Below are 23483 nucleotides of genomic sequence, written 5' to 3' on the forward strand. Positions count from 1 at the left end.
GACAAGAATATCAATAATATTTTGTCAAATCTGCAATTGAGTTGAAGTGATGAATTTCTGATGTGACAATGAGTGGGAAAATACATGCGTTTAAAAAAAAACACACAAAGAGACAAACAAAATAAATAAATGAATTGTAAATTAAAGGAGAAACTATTTGGTTTTTGAGTCTGAGATGTAACAAAGTGGTAAGATAGTTAAAAGGTGTCAATACCTGAGAGTTAAAGTGTCATTGGTGGGATTTCAAACGAAACCTCAATGGTTTTTGACATTAAAAAAACAACACGTGTAAGTCTAGACTCAGTGACTAACAAGGTACCATCACAACTAGTTATCTTTATCAGTCGTGACCTGTTTCCCGGAGCGCTCGCCAGAGGATCAGAATAGATGTGTGTTACATTAACGCTTCAGTCTTGGGTGTGGAACCTCAAACCCACCATCCAGGTCATTGATAAATCAATCAATAACCAAGTGTACTAGTCGTCAAATGGTATAGAGATAAAGTATGAGGGTGCTAAAAAATAAACTCATGACAAAGTATCACTTGATAAATAATCTGATCTGAAACTACAAGATCAAATTCAAACCCCAGAACTGGAACAAAAACCTCTTTCTGCCTCGATCCAATCTTCTTTTCTTGCTCTGCCCAGATGACTGCCCCGACGATATTACCTTCCCATATGGAGAATATGAGTCGAGTGTGCCATCTGTACTGTCACCCCATCATCCCCTGGAGCGTGAGACCATGTGTGTGAGAGTTTTAGTGTGTATCAGAGAGAGCCTGTGGGTAGAAGAGCGTGTTTGTGTGTCGGTAGTAGAATTTAACTGCGTCCGTGCCAGAGATTCACAGTGAGTAGAAGCCTGACATGATAAGACGCTGTAATAACTTCTGCCTGCAGCTGACTGCTGTGTAGATGTTTTTCTTTCTTGTTTCGTTTTGCTAGTGTTTTATGAGCCACACACTATCACAGCATTGAATATGTAATAAACAACCGTCGTTGTCTAAAACAACCCATCAGATTACAGTTTGTCTTGTCGTCCTCCTGGAGAAATATCTATTTATTCAACCTGTTATTCCCACTGATAACCACTGAACCTCGTGGAAAATAAATAAAGAGAAATTGTCTCTTTGGCTTTCTACATTGTCTCCAATGAAAGAGTTCTTTATGAAATGAATATGATTTTTTTCACGTGTTTCTTCGTCGACTTAATTGTACCAAACCCTTGAAAGATCCAAAAATACTTTCCATTTGATCAAAGTTCATAATAATGTGAATTAGTTTTTGTTATTTTAAATAGAACATTTGTAGTTATACTACAAAGTCCCCTCCCATATATTTAGAGGCTGTTACCCAATAAATATTTCAAACGTAAATGTACTTCTTGAAAGCATAATCCTAATCTTTTGACCTTAAACTAGTTTCTTATTAAAGTCTCAAACCATATTGTTTAAAGTTAAATATTATATAAATTCAGATACATTCTCAAGGCCATTGGTTCCCAATAAAAGTATCAATGTTGTTCGTTTGATTGTCCTGGATTCAATATGTAATCTGAAAAATGTATACAAATTCAAACCTACCAAAAAATATATTTCTGTAATTTAAGGAAGAAAATCATAATAGTAAAAATGTTGTATGCACAAGAAAATCTTGTTATTTTTTTACTTTAAAAGCGCAATTTACCCTCTCAGTCGGTCTCCACAATAGACCATTCACACTGAGTCTGGTTCTGCTCAAGGTTTCTGCTTTGGAAGGTTTTCACTTGCCAATATTGCTCATCATGATTGGTTGAGACTTGTTTTTCTCTTCTCTTAAATGTGAAGTTTAAACTGTATAGTGTCCTGGGATTAAACTCTTTTGATTAGATGGTTAAATATTTGAAAAACAAGAGATTTTGAAGTAAAAAATAATAATTCTGTGGCACCTCCACTTACGCCTGGGCTCCGTTACTAAGTTGGATTTTGTTTGAATTAAGAATATATTTACTTTACCAAGCTTATTTTGTTCCAAGGTCATACTTGTGTACATTAACACACGAAAGCTAGTATTTACAGAACACAGAAAGGTATTTAGGAAAATGCTGTAACTGGGAATGTCTAGTTCATATGCATTATTTGTAGTTAAGATATGACATTATATGAAATTACATTACATTTCACACATTTAAGTTTTTAAATTAATCCAAATATATAAAATGACATTGAATTCAGGACCAGATGTATTCACCTTCTTAATACCACTCACCAAAAACATGACACAGAGTATTAGAAAGATATGAATAAACACGCTTTCATGTTCAGCAACAATTCTTTCCTCAACGTTCAGACAAATATATGAAAAAACTAATTTTGTCTGCTGAATAAAAGGGAGAAAAAAAGAGAAAAAAAACAAAAACAGCAGAGAGGTCCTTCAGGCAGTTGGTGATCCCATTTAGCAAGGCCCCTCTGGTGACTCCTCCAACGAAAAAAGGCCCCAGATGGGAAGACTTTGACCTTGTTTTGAACTTTCCCCGCACTGCCAAAGGGTATTGTGGATGCTCGACTAGTTTTCATTACCCAGCTCAATGGGTAATGGCTTAACGGAGGAACAGCGGAGTCAGTTTAGATGTTGATGAAATGAGCTTGATCTCCATCTAGTGACGGATCGTTTATAAGACGCTGTCATGTTGACCTCCATCAATGGACCAGGCTGGCTGTTTAAAAAGACATTGTCCAATTTTGTCTAGATGTTCTAGAATCATTGGTGTCAGAGGTAGGATGGTGATGTTAGATTGATGTGTACTCCAGCGATGGTAAACATGAGGATAAAGGACTGGAGACGATGTACGACTGATTGTGCAAGAGTTTAATTCCTTAAGGTGCCGGCAGAGTCTGGCAACAGTGAGTAACTGACCGACATGCCATTTGAAGGTCAAGGTCTGACGACAGGTTTGATCCCACCAGAGTTCGTGGCCAGGTCAGAGTTATTGTTTCAATCATTCATTTAGAGCAATTATTCTCTAAGAGTGGACAGAAAGAGGCTGAGCGCAGGTTTGGATTCCAAAATATCTTAATTTCCACGATGACAATTCAACTGATGTAGAAGGGAAAGTGATGTGTCACCCCAATAGCTAATTTTGGTTACTGTTATTGACAAGCTTAGCTAACATTTGTACCAATCAGTAAAATTGAACAGCTATGTATTTTAAAGGGAGTAAGTAGCTTAGCTTAACTAACCATATATTTACTACCAAACATATTATCACAGCAAATCTCGCTAGCTTGAGACCTTGGGTCCTGAAGGGATGGTATGTAGAACAGATTGAAATATAAATACATAGTTAAAAATATTGTACTGCATCATTTTAGTTGTTTAAATGTGGTTTTAATCTCTTTAAATCTTGATTTACATTTACAATTTTAGTGAAACATAAATGATGTAAGTGTCTTTTTTCATGACATTTTGACATCCTTTTATATTCTGAGAGATCACTAAATAGACACAAATGATTATAAGACACACAAGCTTTGAGTTATTGAAGTATTTTGGTTTATTATACTATTAAAAGTGTACTGGTAATATTCTTCCAGAGTCCAAACACTCAGGTGAGTGGCTATCTTGTCTTTATCCGTCTCATCCCTGCCATGGACAGGTGACCTGTCCTGCGGTGTCTCTCCGCTGACAGCTCAGATTAGATTCAACATCCTACGATCTTGGAACTGAAGCCTGCAGATGAATTATGTATCATCCTTTTGAATTGACGGGTGAATGAAAAGAGAACAATTTTGAATATCTTCATCACATGCCCCCAAAATCTGTCTTTTTGCTCGCTCTAAATTGTCTATAGCTGAGAGAGAGTGTGCGAATTGTGTGTGTCCTAACTGGCGACCTGTTCAGGGGGTCCCTTGCCTTTGGCCTTCGGATTTAGGTAACTGAAGATTCAGTACTGTGGCAATATTTCGATCACGATATGACAATATTAAAATACACTATATCTGCGATATTCAGTATCTATTGCAAGGAAATGATGAAAGTAACAATATATTTACCTAAAAAATGAAAAAAAACTGTAAATATAGGAAATCTTGTGCATTTATTGCAGAGCTTTGTACAATGTTAAAATGCATAAACAATTTACAACTGGACAAATTAAAGTGCATGAACATTAATAACATGTTTTATGTACACCAGGACAGTGATTTCTGATATTGAGAAATCAGTTGCAGCTTGGAATAAACTTGGAATCTGGTACCTGGGTAAATGGAGAAATTCAAGAACTTTGGGTGAACATGGACTCATGAAGGCATATTCAAATCATATGAAATAAAATGAAATGAATGAAAACAATAGTCTGAAGAGTCTGAACAATGTGTAGCAACCTCTTATGTAAACCTGGATCCATTTCTTAGACAATGAATAAAATCCTGAGCATGTTTCAGACAGCATGCATTCAGCCTGATAGTGCACGAGGTTGCTGAATGGTAGTGTTTCCTCCCGTCGCCTGTCTAGTATAAGCCAAGGTCTCGCATCTGTTCTTCTTCTATGCTTATTCTTCTCTTTTTAACTTCTCTTTAACTTGTCTCCTTCTTGGCCGGTGTTACCCTCATTTACAGGATTAGCGCCCCCACAAACCGGACAGGAGAGATTAGGTACTGACATTGACAAAATGATAAATCCATAAAAAATATATAGATATTTGTAGTAAGTGTGTTGATTATTTATTCCAACAGAGATCAGGGTTAGGGTTAGGAATTAACAATACATCAAGATATCTTTTTTTTTCCATGTGTGACTCCGATAAAGGACTCTGTGGTAGTGTTGGTCTGATGAAGCGTCATTGAGCGGTGTCATTATTTTTAGAGCCCACTAGATGGCGGTCTCTGCTGTATTTTACTTTTTTTTTTTTAACATCGGATCAATTTTAGACCAATGGCGCCACCTACTGACCTCTAAACAACATGACACTGCTTCATGAAGCCTCATCAGACCATCACTATTCACTAAAAAATAACCAATTTCATTAAATAAGTGTTTTAAAACTATAATAACAAAACATGTATATTTTTTCCTGCTCAAGTAGAAAAACAATGAGCCCCTTACAGAGAATATTAAGCGCAACAGAACAGCCTTGATCCAGCTTCTCTCCGTCAAGAATACTGCTCAAGGTGACTTCTTAATAGAAGTAAACACAGCGCACGTTTAATAAAGACCAACACACAAGTCATGAATTGTTTACATGTAGCAAGGGGTGCTCAAAGTATCACAAATATCCTCGGGGTGAGCGTTTGTGTCGGGGTGCTGGGATGTTCCACGCCGGTGGAGATGAGAGGCGCAGACAAGCTGTGTGCTCAAGGGTAAAAATAGAAGCACTGGGAGTGTCCATCCATCATTGCTACCGTCTGAAGGGTCGGATCGATCTGTCGTGTGCGCGTGTTTCGCAACGTCAGCACGGAGAGCTGTGAGTAAACTACAACACACACACACACACACACACACACACACACACACACACACACACACACACACACACACACACACACACACACACACACACACACACACACACACACACACACACACACACACACACACACACACACACACACACACACACACACACACACACACACACACACGGTTGGTTTGACTAGATAATCCTGCCACAAATTGACCTCTGAAGCACAAACTATCGCTCAGTTTAATAAGAAACGCAAGATGACTTCAGTCTTGTGTGTGTGTAGGTGTGTGTGTTTCAAGTTCACACGCATGTGTGTCACAGGTTAGTCCTGTGTTGCCATCATAATCACTGGAGAGTTCTTGATTCATTATTTTTGTTCCCATCACAGCATTTCTTAACTTCCGCCTCAGTTGGACTGATCACTTTAACGGCTTGGTGCTTCCTACACTGTCGCTTCCTGTTTGTGAGTGTGATGGATGACCTGCTGGTTACCTACCATAAAATGACTCACACTGAATAGCAATGAGCATGAATCGGATCAAAGCCGGCACCGGATGTACGTATTCGTTGAAACTTATATTCGTTAGTTAATTAGTATGGATTTTATTTTAAAGAAAATCATTTCTGGCTCAACTGCTGGTTTGTGTGTCTGTGTATCTGTGTGTCCTGTGTGTCTGTGAATATGTGTGTTTGTGTATATGTGTGTCCTGTGTGTCTGTGTATGTGTGTGTCCGTGTATATGTGTGTCCATATTAATCTGTGTACACACATATACACAGACACATATGGACACACATATACACAGACACACAAACCAGCAGTTGAGCTGTGTGTGTATGTGTGTTCGTGTGTCTGTGTATATGTGTGTCCATATGTGTCTGTGTATATGTGTGTCCATATGTGTCTGTGTATATGTGTGTCTGTGCATATGTGTGTCCATATGTGTCTGTGTATATGTGTGACTGTGTATGTGTGTCCTGTGTAAGTAAGTAAGTAAGTAAATTATATTTTGTAGCGCTTTTCCAGACCAGGGTCACAAAGCGCTTAAACTATCAAAACAATACTCAATAAAATATATACTTTAAAGGTCAAGATAATACTGAGAACAACACAGTATTTACGAAAATCAGGGAAAAGCCTGAACAAATAAAAATGTCTTGAGATGTTTCTTGAAGGAGTCAGTAGACTCCATCAAACACAGAGGGAGAGGAAGATCGTTCCAAAGCTTAGGAGCAACAGCCTGGAAGGATTTCTCTCCTCTGGTCCTGAACCGTGTTCAGGAACCATCAGTAGATTCTGATCCACAGACCTCACAGCCCGAGCTGGGGTGTAAGGCTGGATCAGATCACTGATGTAAGGAGGAGCCTGATAATGAATAGCTCTGAACGTAAGAACCAGAATTTTAAAGTTGATCCTGAAAGAAATTGGAAGCCAGTGAAGAGTTTTAAGGAGAAATGTGAGTTCTTCTACTTGAGCCGGTCAGAATTCTCGCTGCAGAGTTCTGAATCAACTGCAGGCGAGACAGCTCCTTCTTGTTAAGACATGAAAACAAACTGTTGCAATAGTCCAGGTGAAAAGACACAAATATGTGTCTATGTATATGTTTGTCCATGTTTGTCTGTGCATTTGTGTGTCTGTGTATATGTGTGTCTGTGTATTTGTTTGTCTGTGTGTATCTGTTTATATGTATGTCCGTGGGTGTCTCTGTATGTGTGCGTATGTGTGTGTCTGCGTATATGTGTGCACGTGTGGGTCTCTGTTCCTGTGTTAGTGCGTGTATTTGTGTCTCCTTGGTTGTGTGTCTCCATGAGTGTGTTTGAGTGCATGTATGTGTGTGACTGCACTGCATTTGTGCATCTATGTGCAAATAGGTGTGTTTTTTTGTGTGTTTCTATGTTTATGTTTTTGATTGCATGCATGTTACTTGTCTGAGTTTGTGTTTTTGTGTATGTGTGTTTGTGTGCATGTGTGTGTGGGTAGGTGGTGTGGTGTGTGTGTGTGTGTGTAAAGGTCATGTGTCTCATCTCTAAGTGAGCCTCAGTGAGAAGGCTGAGTGGCAGCACTCATAAATATTAACTCTTGCCCTTCCTTTCATCTACACCATAAATCCATGAACACAGTCGAGAAAACATGAAAGTGTGACTCTTCAAAAATCAAGAAAACTAGTTCTCTTTTCAATGATTGTACTAAAAATCACATTTTTAAAAAATATTCAAAATATTGTTTAGTTTAGTCAATAAATATACTTTAAATTAATCAGAAACGAAAAGGTTAAAATCAAAATAAGAAAAATTTGACTTAAACTCCAGAATCTCTGTGTCCTTTAGTAGCATTTAATGGAGATGTGAGGGTCCCACACTGCGATAGGAGATCTAGAGCGATGAGAAAGAAACACACATGACAACGATCATAGCCGAAGGAGATGTTGATCTGGAACATGACCATGAAAAGCTTCAGTAAAACTAGTCCACACACTTAGACACCTCTTCAATGAAAGAGCAGAGACAGAAAAATCACGACAACCTTTTAAAAAAATCTGCATAATAACAGGAATATAAGATTAAAACTTCAATACTATAATTGATCAAATGCTGTATCTGCAGCAGGGGAATGAAAACATGGGGTATCGAATCTCAGCATTTTCTATCGCAATACTCATTTGTGCCATTGAGCAGAGAGAAGCCGAGCCGAAGACAAAAGTAAAGTCTCTGCATAAAAGGGCTTTGATCAGAACACGAAAACAACAGCATCTAAGAATGAAGGACAACACAAAGACGTCAGAGACAATTACCGCTAACATGCTCAACTCTCAATACACTCCAGTCCGCCGTCATCTTCTTATGAAACTGATGTGTGAAAAACAAACACAAGATTTCTTTTTTTTTCTCTGCAGATGGCAGCGATCATGCCCAGCGGGACTTCAGGAGTCTTAATGAAACACATTAGACTGTTGAGGATTTGAATGTGCGTGATTGTGTTGCTGCAGGTCAGAGTGAGACGCCGCCGTTCAATTACGAGACGATTCAACCAGACAGACTCTAATAACATTATACAACCCTCACCACGGACCAGGCACTCTCTAGACCAGCAGCACGATCAATACATGGATCAAGATATACCTGTTCATCAATGATAGTGTGTGTAGATCATATGATCGTCAGCCGATCATACATCCAGTCACTTGATTGACATACAAGGCTGCCAATCAGTTACTATCCACATTTTTCTGATGCCAAAATATGTTTTCTGTCCAGGGAGTGATGATGTCATCCGTTCGCTTAGTCACATTGTTCTTGTTTAATATAACATTTTTGTCTGTTAACCTTTGACCTTCATATTTTATTCCATTTTTTCTTTTTCATTTTTTTGTCCAGCTGATTGGACCAGCCCCCTTACAAGTTACAAGTGATGCATTAAGGTTGACGTTGCATAATTCACCCAATGATTCTTAAAGAATTTGTAACTGCTTTCATTTGTTTTGAAAACCAAAATATGTCCAAGCATCAGGTTTGAAAGCTGCTGGAGTCGACTGTATCCTCTTGTACACAGTCATCCCGGGATCCGAGGACGTAATAACTACAGCTATCTTGTAGCCAAAATCTTTATTTGCTACACAAAAATGGACAAAGGATGTGAATATGTGCTTTTAAAATTTGACAAATCAAATTATTTTATTTTATTTCATACATATAACTTAATTCAAATATAAAATGTATTTTTTATAATTGATTTGAAATCCAAAATTAATAGATACTGTATCAAAAAAAGACATTTCAATAATTAATTGTATCCATTTTTTTTACACCCCTTAAAAAGTAGGCTTAGTGGCTTATACATGTAAAGATATCTGAATCTATTCATAGATACATTTATGTTTTGCATTTGGTTCATATTTTTCCAGTAGCTTGATCATTTCTACTTAATTATGGTAGAAGTGGCTCACATTATGAAAAAGTCCCAGTTTTATTAATACATTTTTCATGAACCATTGGGTTCATTCCAAATGTCGGAGGAACTGCGGGCTTAGAAATCCCTTAAACCTGCCATGGAGCCCAGTCGGCCACATTTCTTCTTGAGGAAGCATTGAACGAATGGCTTAGTTATTATGAGACGAATTGTTCATTTATAGTGTCTTTCACATGGATATGTTTGGTGCACCTTCCATGCAAATGTTTAAATGGCCTCATTATACTTCCGTCCCTGATGAGCTTCATTTACGCGCAGAGACAAAAATAAAGAACCAAAACTAACTCAATTAGGTTGAGTGTGGTTCAAATGTTCTTCCTGATAATTGGTATTTAAATGAAAGCCAGGATACTTTCACTCGAGTGATCGCAATGATTCAAGGATGGATTTCACACATTGTGTTTGACAAGAAGCAAAACAATATCAGTTGCATATTTGTATTTGTTTGTACCCATTATAGACTCCAAAATCATTTGCTAAATTGACAATTTTGAGTTGAAAGCTAATTGGGCTGCAGATGGAAGAAGTGCTTACAGAACGCAGTATCATATATTGGTAAACAGTGGAAAAGAGATTTTGACAGAAACTGACACAATCCTTGAAAAGATTTGTGGATAAAAATTCACAGACCCACAATAAAATCAAACTTAATGTATTTAATTGTACTGTAAAGATACACCCACACGACCACATGGCGCAAAAGTAGCAATTTATCTTCACCACATTCAAGTGGGTTTATATAAGAAAAATATAAAAAATATTTTGCTGCTTCTTTTCTCCGTTCACATTTTGACTCGCAGGTATTAAGAGCAAAGTCACCTGTTCTGACACGGTGGCTATTTCTGGCAGCATTTATTACCGAGGTGGTTTAGTGAAAACAGTAATGCGCATCGAGGAACAATCTATTTTATTGCGGCTCTAAATTAAAGCAGAATTACCTCGAGCAGATAAACACATTCAGGAGTCAGAGTTGAATAACGTTTTGCTTGTTTCATGCACTTTACAATATGACGGACGAACTCCAGGTCTACGATACCAAATGTTGTTTTGAACATTAGTGGCCATATTCTATATAGTGTTCTATTTATGGTGCATTTTAGATTGCACTTTTTTCTGACGATCAAACGACCAATGAGATGCTTCATAAACGGGAAAAAATTATTTAAACGGAATCATAACAAGGGTTGATTCTAGTGAGATTGATAATATACACTGAAAAAAAACAACTGCTTTCATGCGTTGAATTTTCTTTGTCAAATGGAGTCAAGCAGCACCATCTCTCATATATATATCATATTATCTCTCTCTCTCTCTCTCTCTCTCTCTCTCTCTCTCTCTCTCTCTCTCTCTCTCTCTCTCTCTCTCTCTCTCTCTCTCTCTCTCTCTCTCTCTCTCTCTCTCTCTCTCTCTCTCTCTCTCTCTCTCTCTCTCTCTCTCTCTCTCTCTCTCTCTCTCTCTCTCTCTCTCTCTCTCTCTCTCTCTCTCTCTCTCTCTCTCTCTCTCTCTCTCTCTCTCTCTCTCTCTCTCTCTCTCTCGTATCTAGTTATAATATCTATCATTCTACAATATTTATCTATCGAATTTATTGTATTTATCATATCTATCTGTCTACAGTAACTGTCCCATCTATATTGTATCTATCCTATTTTATCCTATATCTACCTACCTTATCTATCTATTGTACAGTATTTATCTACAGTATCTTTTGAATCTATCGAAATGATCATAATGATATCATACTTATCTATCTACAGTATCTACTATATCTATCGTACCTATCTACCTATAGCGTATATTGTATTTATCTATGGTATCTATGGTATCTATGGTATCTATGGTATTTACGGTATATACGGTATCTATAGTATCTACAGTATGGTATCTGTGGTATCTATGGTATATATGGTATTTATGGTATCTATGATAGCTATGGTATCTATAGTATCTATGGTATATATGGTATATATGGTACCTATGGTATATTTGGTATCTATTGTATCTATCTTATCTTTAAGGTGAACTGTCGGGATATTTCAACAACATCGTGTGGACAGTGTCCCTAAATGTGGATCATATGTCACAGATTCAATAAATAAAAATAAAACAAGAATCATGGTGTAACTTTGGCTTCGTGATGATGACCTGTCTAGAGTTCCAAATCTTACCCCAGACTGTTTTTTTTTTTGCAAGGAAATTAGAACTAATGCATCTAAATGAGGGAACTAACATGAAAAGTGGTGGCAAACATTTTCTGTCAGCCATGCACCGCTCTAATACTATTGGTTTCTACTTTAAAGTGCAACTAATGTGAAAACCCACAAGATTTGTGCTGTATCTCAAATCACATACTTCTCTTAGTATACTAGAAGTTAGTATGCATCAGGGTAGTCTACATACTAATTAGTACGCAAATTCTCAACAGATAGTACGTCTAAAATCAAACACTGCCGCTGCACAACAGGAAATGACGCGACAGCTTCTTCTTCTACTTCTATTTAACGATGTTTCAACCAGCTGTTGGAACGCTATCGCCGACACCTGCTGGCAGCACGTTTTGCAAGTTTGGATGAAGAAATAAAGACAAAATATGAGAAACGAAATATTCGCGAGATATGATGTAATTTCTGTTTACAACATCACTAAGATGGCGGCTGTTTAGGGTGGATAGTGTCCATCGAACCATACTCAGTTTTGTGGGCGTTTTGTGGGCGTTTTAGTACGCCAATTTAGTGTGCACTAAATTGGTGTACTAAGAATTGAGACGCACTTACGCACTAAAAATACTAACTTTGAGTATGCTAGTATCTGATTTGAGACACAGCATTGAGCTTGACCAAAAGCATGTTTTTTCAGTGGGCGGGGCTTAACTCCATTTTTTAATGTAAATATCTTTATTAAAAGAGAGTTTTGTACAAACAGACACATACTGTTGAGTACAATAGATGTCCAAGATACATTTAAAAGACACTTAAATCAACACATCAGGTGCCTTTTAAAAACACAGGTGACGCAAAGAGCTTTTATCTTGTTTGTGGACAAAGGAACACTTTTCTTTAAAAACTATGGATAGTGCTTTTAATAGATTAATAAACAATTATTATGTCTGCAAAATCTTTTGGTGGTCCACCACTCAACTAGCACTTCAGTGTGTAAAAAAAATAAAACATGAATAACGGCAGCCTGAAAAAAAGTAAATCTTTCCACTACGCCAAGTTTCCAGACATCCTTTCACTTTATCTCCCCCGGTGAAGCTATTAAGAAGACGTACAACCATGCAAAGCATCACCAATAAAGATGATGGTTACAGTGCCATTATTGAGCTTCTCAAATCCAACTCAAGATGACTGAGCCATTAAACGGGAGGAAGGAGTCAGGGAAGGAGGCGCGAGGAAAGGTGCAGAGGGAAATATATGGTGCTTACCCGGCTGCCGGCAAATCAATGTTGTTTCAGACGGAGAAGTGATAACAAGTTGCGCATGAATTTGCCTGTGCACGCATGTGTGAGGTTTTCCCGGGGGACATACGTGTGTGTTGTTGCTGACTTGTGAGTAAACGATTCCTGGAATCTATTTAATCAGTCGGATGCTGGACAATATAGAGTGAGTGTGGGTCGCTAATGGACTCTGGCTGCCTCACTACACTTCATCAATTGAGTATAGCTCTTTTTTTTTACAGCGATAGATAGCTGCCGAAAAAATATTATAACTTGTTTGTAAAACAGCAACAAAAAAAATATTGAAATAAACGGTTGATTTGCATTCTTGTTTAGAGTAAAATTCTTCATCTCCATAGGGTTATCTTGGGTTAAAGTCAAGATAACCCTTGAGCAGCAGCTTCCTTCTTCCCTCTTCGGAGGTACTTCGTCAAGTTCAGACCTGGGCAAATTGTGGCCCCTTGACTGCATTCATGTGGCCCTCATGATGTCAAAGATTATGTATGAAATCATTTTTTATATTTGAAAAATATTTGAAAAAAAACTTTAATATTGGTTAAAAAAAAAAGAAGTTATGAAAAACACATTCAAATAATAATTTTTTTTGCATATTTAACTTTATATAATTTCTTGGTTTTATTCTTTTCGCTCCTTTATTTATACTAGATGGTACCTAACACTAGCTAATATTTATGTATTTAGTTGCCCACCAATGGTCTCGTGCCCCATGGACATTGATTTTAAAAATCTGAATACAATTCTGAGTAAAATCTGATAGAATTTCATAAATTATTTTCAAGATTGTTTCTGTCAACATTGTTAACAAATTATTGAATAAAAAAGTTTATGTTTAATGGTAAAGATAATGAGAGCAGAATGAGCAGTGTTTAGGAACATCTAGGGCTGGGTATCAGTCAAAGATTTATGATACTGATACCAATACTAACTTTGATACTTTTTACTGAACTACAGTATTTTTTTTCAAATACCAATTCCATACAATCAATTCTAATAAAAAATATTTTACATTACACATATAAGTATAAGTGACAAATCACTCTGATGTTCCCAGCTTTGGTATCTTATCAGTTTTATTAAGAACAACTTTTGATCACACATGGGCACTAAACCTTGGCACCGAAAGACAAGCATGGTCAATCATGTTTCGATACTACAGTAGCATTTTAGACGGTGCTATAAAAGAACCCAACTACGATACCCAGCCATAGGTATGTTGTTACATGCAGCCTACTCTTCTCTTTTAATTATTAGTTATTTTGAATCTTTTTCACAAAGATTTGTAATAGAGCTTTAACTGTTGTAGTGCAAAATGGGGAATGTGGTGTATTACGAAGTTTGTTAACGGTGGGCACTCGATGATACCTGAGGTGATGTCAGAGTAAGTATATGACATCATAGCTGGCCAGAAAACATGCTGAGTCACCCCTGTATGTCATTGCATTAACTGTCAGCTCATTAAAGAGAATAATCACACATTAGGTTGAATGAATTTTGTCCTGACATTGCCTGGAGGACGGACACAGAGGATGACACGACTTTGATCTGGATAGAAAGAGTCATTAGAGCGCAATGATTGGCAGGTAGATGTCAATCTGTGTGGCACGTGACCACAATCTCCGGCAGTCAATAAAACATAAGCAGCATCGATCCGCTGATCTATAGTGAAGTGACGAGTCAGCGATTCTGCAGAGATTGCCTTTTTTTTAACTTATCAGCTGAAGTAAACTGACATGAAGGACAGCGGTCGCTGGCGGGGCTCGCTTGAGATTCAGATCTGTAGAGGTAATCATGATGATGTTTATTTTGAATTATTTCAATCTCTGTTAGGTCAACTTTGCTGTCCTAGCACAAATATTTTTTACCTAGATGTCGGCCACATTAGTACAGTGCTTCCTGAACTCTATAGCACATTTCACTCATTCATATTGAATAGGATTACATAAAAAAAACTTTAGTAAATTGACTTGTAAATTGCAACTTAATCTAAACTTAATCCAATATTGTCTCTTGACTCTGAGGAGATCCATGTGTTTGAGCAGAATCAAGGAACTTCAGTTGTATCCTACCACTGATGCCATTTTGGCATTCTACAGCCAAATATCCGAACTTTAACATCATTTATTTCAAGTCTCTTGTGTGTTTTTTATACACGGGACTCAACTCACAGCAAGAAACAGACATAATCTTTATAAGTTCTTCTAGTGACCATATTTTACATTTCTTAGAGTCCCGAATGCCCCCCAAAGTTAATGAGGGGAAAATAAGGATTTTCATCCAGACAATTAACCCATAAGAAAATCTAATATAATGGCTGCACTCTGGACAGTTCCTCTGCATTTTCCCCTTAAGTAGCAGGGATAGCTTTCCAGGGAATAAGTGATACAAAATAAATGAATGAAATCAAATCCAACCCCACGACTCCCCCTGGTCAATTTAACTGTTTTTTACTTTTAATGCTTATTCATCACCAGTGGAAGAAGGCTGTGAAATTCAGGAACAATTACAGGTTAAGTGTCTCGCCCAGAGGCAGATTAATTTATATTTTTCTCTCTTTGGATTCATATTTAAAAAAATATTATGAACAAACGTAATCATCAACACAAAACACTAGTTTTGGTGTGATGAAGCTTCATGAAGCACTGTCATTATCTTCAGAGTCCACAAGATGGCGGTCGGTGCACTATTTTCCTTTGTTTTGAACTACTGTTTTTAAAGTGATGGCGCCACCTACTGCCCTCTAAACAACATGACACTGCTTCATGAAGCTTCATCAGCCCATCTTTGGCTTAAAGATTAAATTAAATATGAGTATATGATTAAATTAATGTATTTCCGGCACCCTCCACTGTTAGTACTTTGTAATTGTAAAATATCATGAAAACTAAAGGGTCAGTCTTTTCCCCGTTTTCTCATCCTTGAAGCCTATCAATGAGACCTTTGTATCCGATCAACTGCCGGTTAGTAGAAATCCCCTTTGGAGGTATAGCTAGGTGGCACTACTGTGTGAGTTTTTTTGTGGAATCTCTTCTAATGCTGCATTGTTGATATAATTTGTATAATTAACCCCTAATTATATATATACATCATTTTTAAATACATTTTACTTTTATAAATCACATATTAAAATGATAATGTCTGGACATTTAGCCAGAGAGCTAGAAAAACTAAAAAGCTGTCTAGACAACCGGAAAGAAGCTACTGAGCCCAGAAAGAATTAAAATAGAAGTATGTTCATGCATACAGGGAATCTCATTTACAGCTGTGACAGCTCCGCCACCACGAGCCGAGGCCAAACAGCCCTCCGCGGCAAATCCCCTTCTTCTCCCCCTCTGCCTTTCCATAGACCCACATTCACCTTATAACATCCTGTCTTTCTTCATCACACTCTCACTCGGCTGATTTCCTTTTTTCACATCGAAGTGCTTACACACACACACACACACACACACACATAGACTCTGCAGTATTTGGCCATGCAAATCCTTGTGCAGTCTTTCTTAACGCACAGCAGTGAATAGAGAGGCAGACTCGGTGGAATACAGCGCCTCTATAGATGAAGCACGAACAGATGGATACACACAGAGGAAAAACACAAACACACACCTCTGCTCTGTATGCTACAAAAGAAACACGCGTGTGTTCATGCATTGAAGGAATGGCTCAGCACACGGATGCCTGACCCAGGACATCACAACAGATAATCTTCCTTAGGAAATAAGAAAAATGATGGCGACCAGGGTTTTGTTGTGATCTATTCATGCTCTCTGAATACAAGAGGAAGTAGCCAAGGTCAGTGGCAGAATTCCCTCTTCTAATTTAGTGCTGCTTACTTCCCGGAGCAAGAGTCAGGGATTAATTTAGAGATCAATTCACCACGCCTGTGCAGAGGGACATGGCAACAAAACATGATGAAGAACGGAGTGGGAGTAAAAGGAGATGAAGAGACCAATGGGAAAACAAGAGGTAAGGAAGGTGAAAGAAAACTGTGTGTATTGGCAAGAAAATGACAAATACATATATATCACGATACAGGGGCAGCGGTATGATATAATGAGATTTATTGTGATACTGTCGGAACAAGGATATATCTGTGGTATTCTCCGAGTACTTGACCCTGGTGTTGGGCAATTTACAGACCACATGACTCTTGACCTCTTTTATTGTATTTAAAAACCCAAATGTTGAAAAGCTGTTGTAAACTCATTAAAAATATACTTTAATTAATTAAATCCCTATTGAAATATAAACCATAAATAACTATAATGCAAATAAAATACAAAGAAAACACAGAAAAAAACTATATTTATTAAATTGCAATACAATATTGTGAAAGAAATATTGCAATATTTAACTGTATCAATATTTTCTAAATGCGAAGTGGAATCAGTTTCTGACAATGTAAATCTTGATGGATCACTGTATGGCAGTCCTTGCTCTCCTCTCGGCTCTGAACAACTTTGTTAAGTGAAACCTCAAAAAATGTAGAAACTGACAGCGCCACCTACTAAGCTCAATGTACATAGTGAGAATAATGAAGCTTCATGAAGCAGTGTGATGTTGTTTAGAGGTCAGTAGGTGGCGCCATCAGTCAATGATGTGATGTTTCATTAGAACTGTTGTTTAAAACAAAGGAAAATAGTGCAGAGACCACCATCTAGTGGACTCTGAAAATAATGACACTGCTTCATGAAGCTTCATCAGACCATCACTAGTTATTACAGACCACACAGAAATTAAATAAATACTTTAGTGACTGTAACCGGGAAATAGATGCAAACCAAATATTTTAGTGCGACGAAAAAGTCTGTCTGACACAAACCCTTGTCCGACATACAACAGTTGCACAGAAGATCTTAAACTGACAATGTCCCGCAACTCACTGCGTAGATGTTCTTTTGCAAAATAAATTATTTATCTGTCGAAGTGTTGCTTTTTTTTTCTCGTAGTAAAAGTTTGTGCTATCAGTGAAGAAAGAACCCAATGGAGGGCGACACAAATACAATCACTTTCATAATACATGACTGCTAGTTAAAACACAACTTTGAATTTTGAATTCAACTTCAGAGGAAACCACGCTAAACTATGCCGCACTTCATCGAACATTTTATCAGAGGCACAAGACCGAGAATATTGATAGGAAATCTCATTGTTTTACGTTAGTATCAGCTAAAGAAAATTGGACTTGACTCTACAAGCCAATGTTTCATAAAAGCTCAAAAGTTGTTGACAAGTAGAAAAAATAAATAAATTTAGAAGCAATTTTTCAAAGATTTCTGTCGAAAACTTTTCTGTTATAACACAACCATGTTTCAGTCATCAGTTCTGAACAAATCTGACATGTTGGACAAACGTATGAGGCGTTTGGGGGATAGTTGTGGGTAAGGGGTTGCCAGTGTTAGATTCAGCTACAACAAATGAGGACGCAGAACAGAACCGCAAGAGCTACAATTCCCAAGTCAGTTCTTTAAAGACCAATCAGGAACACATACAGACTGATCGTTGGGCTCAGAATAAAAAGAGAAGTACACGTCAACAAAGTTTTAAGTGATAAGATAAATTAGATGGCAGGTGTTAATGTACTTCTCCTGCATCCTGAACACACTCAAGTGCGCCAAAAATGTCATAATAATTCTAGCGAAAACGGTGACACAAATGCTGTGTCAGGTGCAATTTGTGGCAAAACAGTTTTGCTTGTGTTTTAGCACATGAAATCTTTAAATCTCGCCCTGGAGGTTTGTGTCCAGTATGGTGACAATTCTTGTTGTCTCTGGACTCGCAGGAAGCTCTGCCATGTTTGTATTACCAGCACCATTTATTTTGCTCACCGATTGATTCTAGCGTGCTTGTATGTTAATAGTTTGCTTGCACAATAAATCCATTTTTTCAGTCGAAGCAAAGACACACCACTTCATCAAACAGTCCTTATCGAGGTATATAGAACTGCAAGTACTTCCTGTTATCCAGTTAAACAAATCTTAATTTCATATCTCGCTCAACCTTCTCACTCACCACCTGGTGATATTTAAAGATTTTCTTAAACACAATAGGATACGCGAGGGAGGGGCAGAGCCTTGTTGCTTTATGCAGTATTGATTTTGCCTCGTGCAGTCTTGTTAAGAGCACTGCTGTTTTTTTTTTGTTTTCTTTTTTCCCCGTTAGCTTAACATGATAAGAAGGGAAACAATGCTCCCGTTAGAGCACAAAAAATCAAAGCGATTCACTTCACTTGTGATTGATGAGCCTCACAGGACATCTATCGCCCATGTTTTTGTTTATTTCTTTTTTTCTTATCATCAATAATATATTTTTGACCTAAGTTGTAGACATTTTTTATACTATACACATTCAACACACACTCCCTATGTTCATATTTTATTTTCTAACCCAGACTTAAAAATAACAAAAAAACAAAAGACTCTTTTATTTTTGTAAATTATGTTTAACATTTAGAACTTTATTGACGCTTAAAAGCCACAAGTTAAAAAATGAACCAATGGGCGGCTTTCTTTATCATCAGCTCCGCCCAGAGCACTAACGGATTCCACTGGATCAGCCAGCTGTCAAGTAAAACAGCTGATTTGGAAGATGGACTTGTTGTGGCTTTTACTTGATCCAACTTTCAGCCAATCGTGAGATTCGTAAAGGATCATGTGACAACATAGAAGCGCTGGCGCTTCAGTTCATGGTTTGTCCAGAGAATGTTTCAATGTCTGGGATCTTAAAAAGCTTCAGTACATCTCATGTTCAACGTGTGGTTTCTGATCAAAGAATTGCATCAGGAATGATGTCAGGCTCTGATGGTCAGATCAACTTGTCTCAGGGCGCCTTAGCCCCGCCCACACAGCCTGAATAGCTGATCTAGTAAAATACGCATTTTTGTCTTTGCAGGGACCCATGCAGCATGAGCTCGTCTCTGAATTTAAAAATGTAAATTAAAAATAATATTCTGAGTGTCACTGACATACTTCCAAACACATGCAGCGTTTATGAAATAATGTTGTGAATTAAAAGTGATTTCATGAATGTAGTTTAATTTTGTACACTTTTACCTCACATATGCTCCCTAAATGTTCCAATGCAACATGATGCAAATGGATTTTGTAATATATTGTCCATGTATTGTGTTTTATAAATGTAATTGTATTGCCTATTTACAGTATCGCCAGGGGACTACAGACGGAAACTAGCCTTTTGGCCAATTATTGCCTTTTTAACCATGTGTTTTATTAAATTGCACTGACCACTTATAAATAAACTAATTTCAAATTCCAAATTTGAAATAAACAAATAATGACAGACTAGTTTTGCTAGTGGAAAAATATGACCCCAGATTTTTGTGTTAGTCCTCTTATTGGTTTGCATTAGTTTCTTCAGAAAAGGATACTGCAAGAGCTTGTTGTAAAAGTCCAGGTAACTTAAAAGTTAATAAATGCTAACCTTAAGTGAAAATAAACTTGTGTATTTAATTAATAATTTAATTTCTTTCAAATCATGCTGTAACTATGCATTTTTTTTGTACCACATTGACACTTGTTGCATTACGAAGGGCTCATCTTTGAACTTTTGCAAAAGACAGCACACCAGCGGGTCACATCTTCTGATTCCTTGCTGAACCAAGGACCCAAAATCCCATCCCAACTCACGGAGAGCAAAGGAGATTGGAAAAGATTAGCTGTCATCCTTTCAAAAGATCATTACTTCGTGTTTCCCACTGCCCGGAGCCCCGGGGACTCATCTTCAGCACTATCTGCAACTGTTGTGGGACTCATTCCACCGCGAGGCTGCAGTATTGAGTGATCGCCGCATTATCATCGCTGCAGCCCAATGAGGGAAACATATGGAGTAGCAGAAGTGTGATTGAAGAGAAAAGTGTTAACCATTATTGCTGACTACACAAACATTTGTTACAAAATTACCAACGCGCTGAGGCGTTTCCTATTCAGGGAGTTTAAACTGGGACTTAGAGGGTAAAATCAACCTTTAAAAAAAAAAAAACGGATTAGTCAAGCAACTTTAGCAAAAGCCAGTTTATAAACCAAGTCTGTGCAAAGTCCTCAGCTGCCGCCGCGTGCATTGCAAAGATAATGAAGCTTCATTTGAAACCAATTTCCTAATTAAAGAAACAGACGGCAATGATTGAGGGAAGTAAACAGAAAGACGCCGCACTTACATGCATTGGTGACGGCGAAGCTGTTGGCCGTCTCGATGTTGTCAACATGTGGTACCAAGTTAAAGGGGGCTTCTGAGGCGTTGGGGCTGGTGTTGTGCAGGAAGATGGCTAGTCGGAACGCCGTATACTCCTGATCAGTATTCCTAATGAACAAGCCACCTAGGAGGGGAGATAGGGCGGAAGTGGAGTTATGGGGTGGTAGACGGATGTGATGGAGAGAGACAGGAGTGAGGGAGTAATGAGAGGAAGGAATGATAGAGGAGAGCAGCAAGATAAAGAGGAGGGGGAAGAAGAAAGCCAAGATCTTCATTAGCTCTGTTAGAAAAAGGTAATTTGTCTTTCAGCACACATAAACACCAGCATAGAGACCAGCACCACACTTTTCATTGATGCTTCAGAGAGTGCTAGGAAGAAGAAAAGAAGAAACGCGGGACAAAAGAACAGACAGGGAAGAGGGCAAAGAGCTAATGAGTGGGATTGACCATAAAAGAAGAGGGAGGCCAAATCTTAAAAAAGGCACATTTAGAGAGTCGACACGTGGAAGCCAAGTGTCATTTGGCCTTTAATTAGAACATGTTTCACCGAAGTTCAACTGATAAACCAGAGACGGGAGTGAACGATAAGACAAGCCACGAGCCCAAAATAAAAGAGGGATATTTAAGACCATTGTAATTTAATCATGTGCTGCACAGGAGGGGAGGGGAGAGTCAAAATTATACGATCAGATAATAGTCTTTTCACACGTGTCAGGTTGAAGTTCCACCTTTTCTCCAGCCTTAATACATGCCAAGGTAGTTGAGGTGCAGATTAGTCGTTAGCAGCTTAATTCATAGACTATACCTTTGAACGTTCGTCTAAAGGTGCTTATATGTCTCAAGTAACCATGAACCCAACTGTAATTTAGTTTTTCCATTAAGCTTTAGATTAGTTTAGCAGTTGTCAAACATTTCTAAATTGTATAATGTTAGTTTCCCTCAGTTAAATAGGCTAAATAACCATAGCTACCATACCATTAGCATGCACTTATATAGCTTGCGACTGGTTTAAGCCAATGATTTGTAGCCTCCACTGTTCCATTTTAGTAGCTGCATTATAAAAATGTTTATTTTGCTAATGTGCTAATGAATTTCACAGCTAGCTGAACAACAATGAACAATCAACACAATGAAAGAAGCTAATATAGCTAAAATGATTAAGCTTTATTAAAAATGGCCATGCAACGTATTTATACCTAAGCCCCTACTTCTGAGTGATTCATACCTGAGCAACTAGTTAAGTCTGATTTATATATGAGACACTAGTAATGTCTGGTTCTAACCTGAGCCACTTCTACCGTCTAATTCATTCAACTCTTACCTGAGCTACTAGTGATGTCGTATACGTAACTGAGCCACCACTTTTGTCTGATTAATTACCTTAAAACTAGTAAATTACTGATTCTTTATTGAGCCACTAGTTATGTATAATTCTAAATTTAGCCACAAGCTATGTATTACTCGTACCAAAGCCATTAGTTATTACCTATTCCTACAAGAGCCACTAGTTACGTCTTATTCTTACCTGAGCCATTAGTTATTATCTATTCCCTCCTGAGCCACTAGTTATGTCTTATTCTTACCTGAGCCGTTAGCAATGTCTGATTCTTGACAATAGTACAAACTGAATGAGCTTCATAGCAAATAAATCCACAGCTTATGGTTTCTTTTATTTCCCTGGAGTAAAATAAAAATAAAAATGTCATGTGACTGGTGATGCTCAATGATTTGTGGTTTCCTGTGTGTCACATGTTAACGGTTTATTGTTGACTATTCAATGGTTAAGCCCACATTATTCCAGCCCCAAACATGAGCCAAAAAAATGCAACGCTCACTTTAAATCCGCTGAATTGATTTCTCGGCCGACTGCGAAGCCTCGATAAGGAGGAGAGAACGGAGCGACTGAAGGAATATGACAAGTGAAGCAGAACATATGGAGGCCAGCAATTGTTGCTTCAACGCCAACGTCCCCCTATCTCTAGATGTCTATGCATCACTAATTCTCAAAGTTTTGTATTGTCCACTTGTGACTACAATCTGTGGTCGGTCGAGGACATGAGGGAGTCAAATCCATGTGATGTTGTGATGCAGTTCATCCATGGAGATGTGCAACTTCTAGTCACTGTGTAAAACAGAATGATGCGAATGGTCCATGTAGTGGACGACGACATCTGGACACTCAGTTGGAGGAAAAACAAGAACGCAATCATGTGTCTCGTCTTCTCCTGTTCATCAATGGATGGGGTCTCACATTCCATGTACAAGTGCGTGAGCCAGAGGAATGACAGGGTGTTTGTATGTGTGTGTGTATCATGCTGAAGTTGTTTAGCATATTAAGTTTATTGGCAGCTGTAGGGAGACCGAGTCAAGGAGCCGAATCTCATTAGAGGACCCCTCAGCTGCCCCCCACAAGAAGTGA

At 37.9% G+C, this 23483-nt stretch overlaps 1 protein-coding gene across 5 annotated transcripts in view; it reads right to left on the minus strand.

Moving 5' to 3' along the window:
- The window catches only part of gria4a (glutamate receptor, ionotropic, AMPA 4a), a 112640-nt gene that overhangs the window by 88427 nt on the left and 730 nt on the right, over positions 1–23483 (minus strand). For all 5 annotated transcript variants that reach the window (XM_087795760.1, XM_087795759.1, XM_087795763.1 and 2 more), the window contains exon 2: positions 21030–21188. In XM_087795760.1, coding sequence (XP_087651886.1) covers positions 21030–21188 — 159 coding nt within the window. The remainder of the gene's footprint in view (positions 1–21029; positions 21189–23483) is intronic.

Source organism: Callionymus lyra, chromosome 7 (genome assembly GCF_982586985.1).
Source record: "Callionymus lyra chromosome 7, fCalLyr1.hap1.1, whole genome shotgun sequence".
NCBI lineage: Eukaryota > Metazoa > Chordata > Actinopteri > Syngnathiformes > Callionymidae > Callionymus > Callionymus lyra.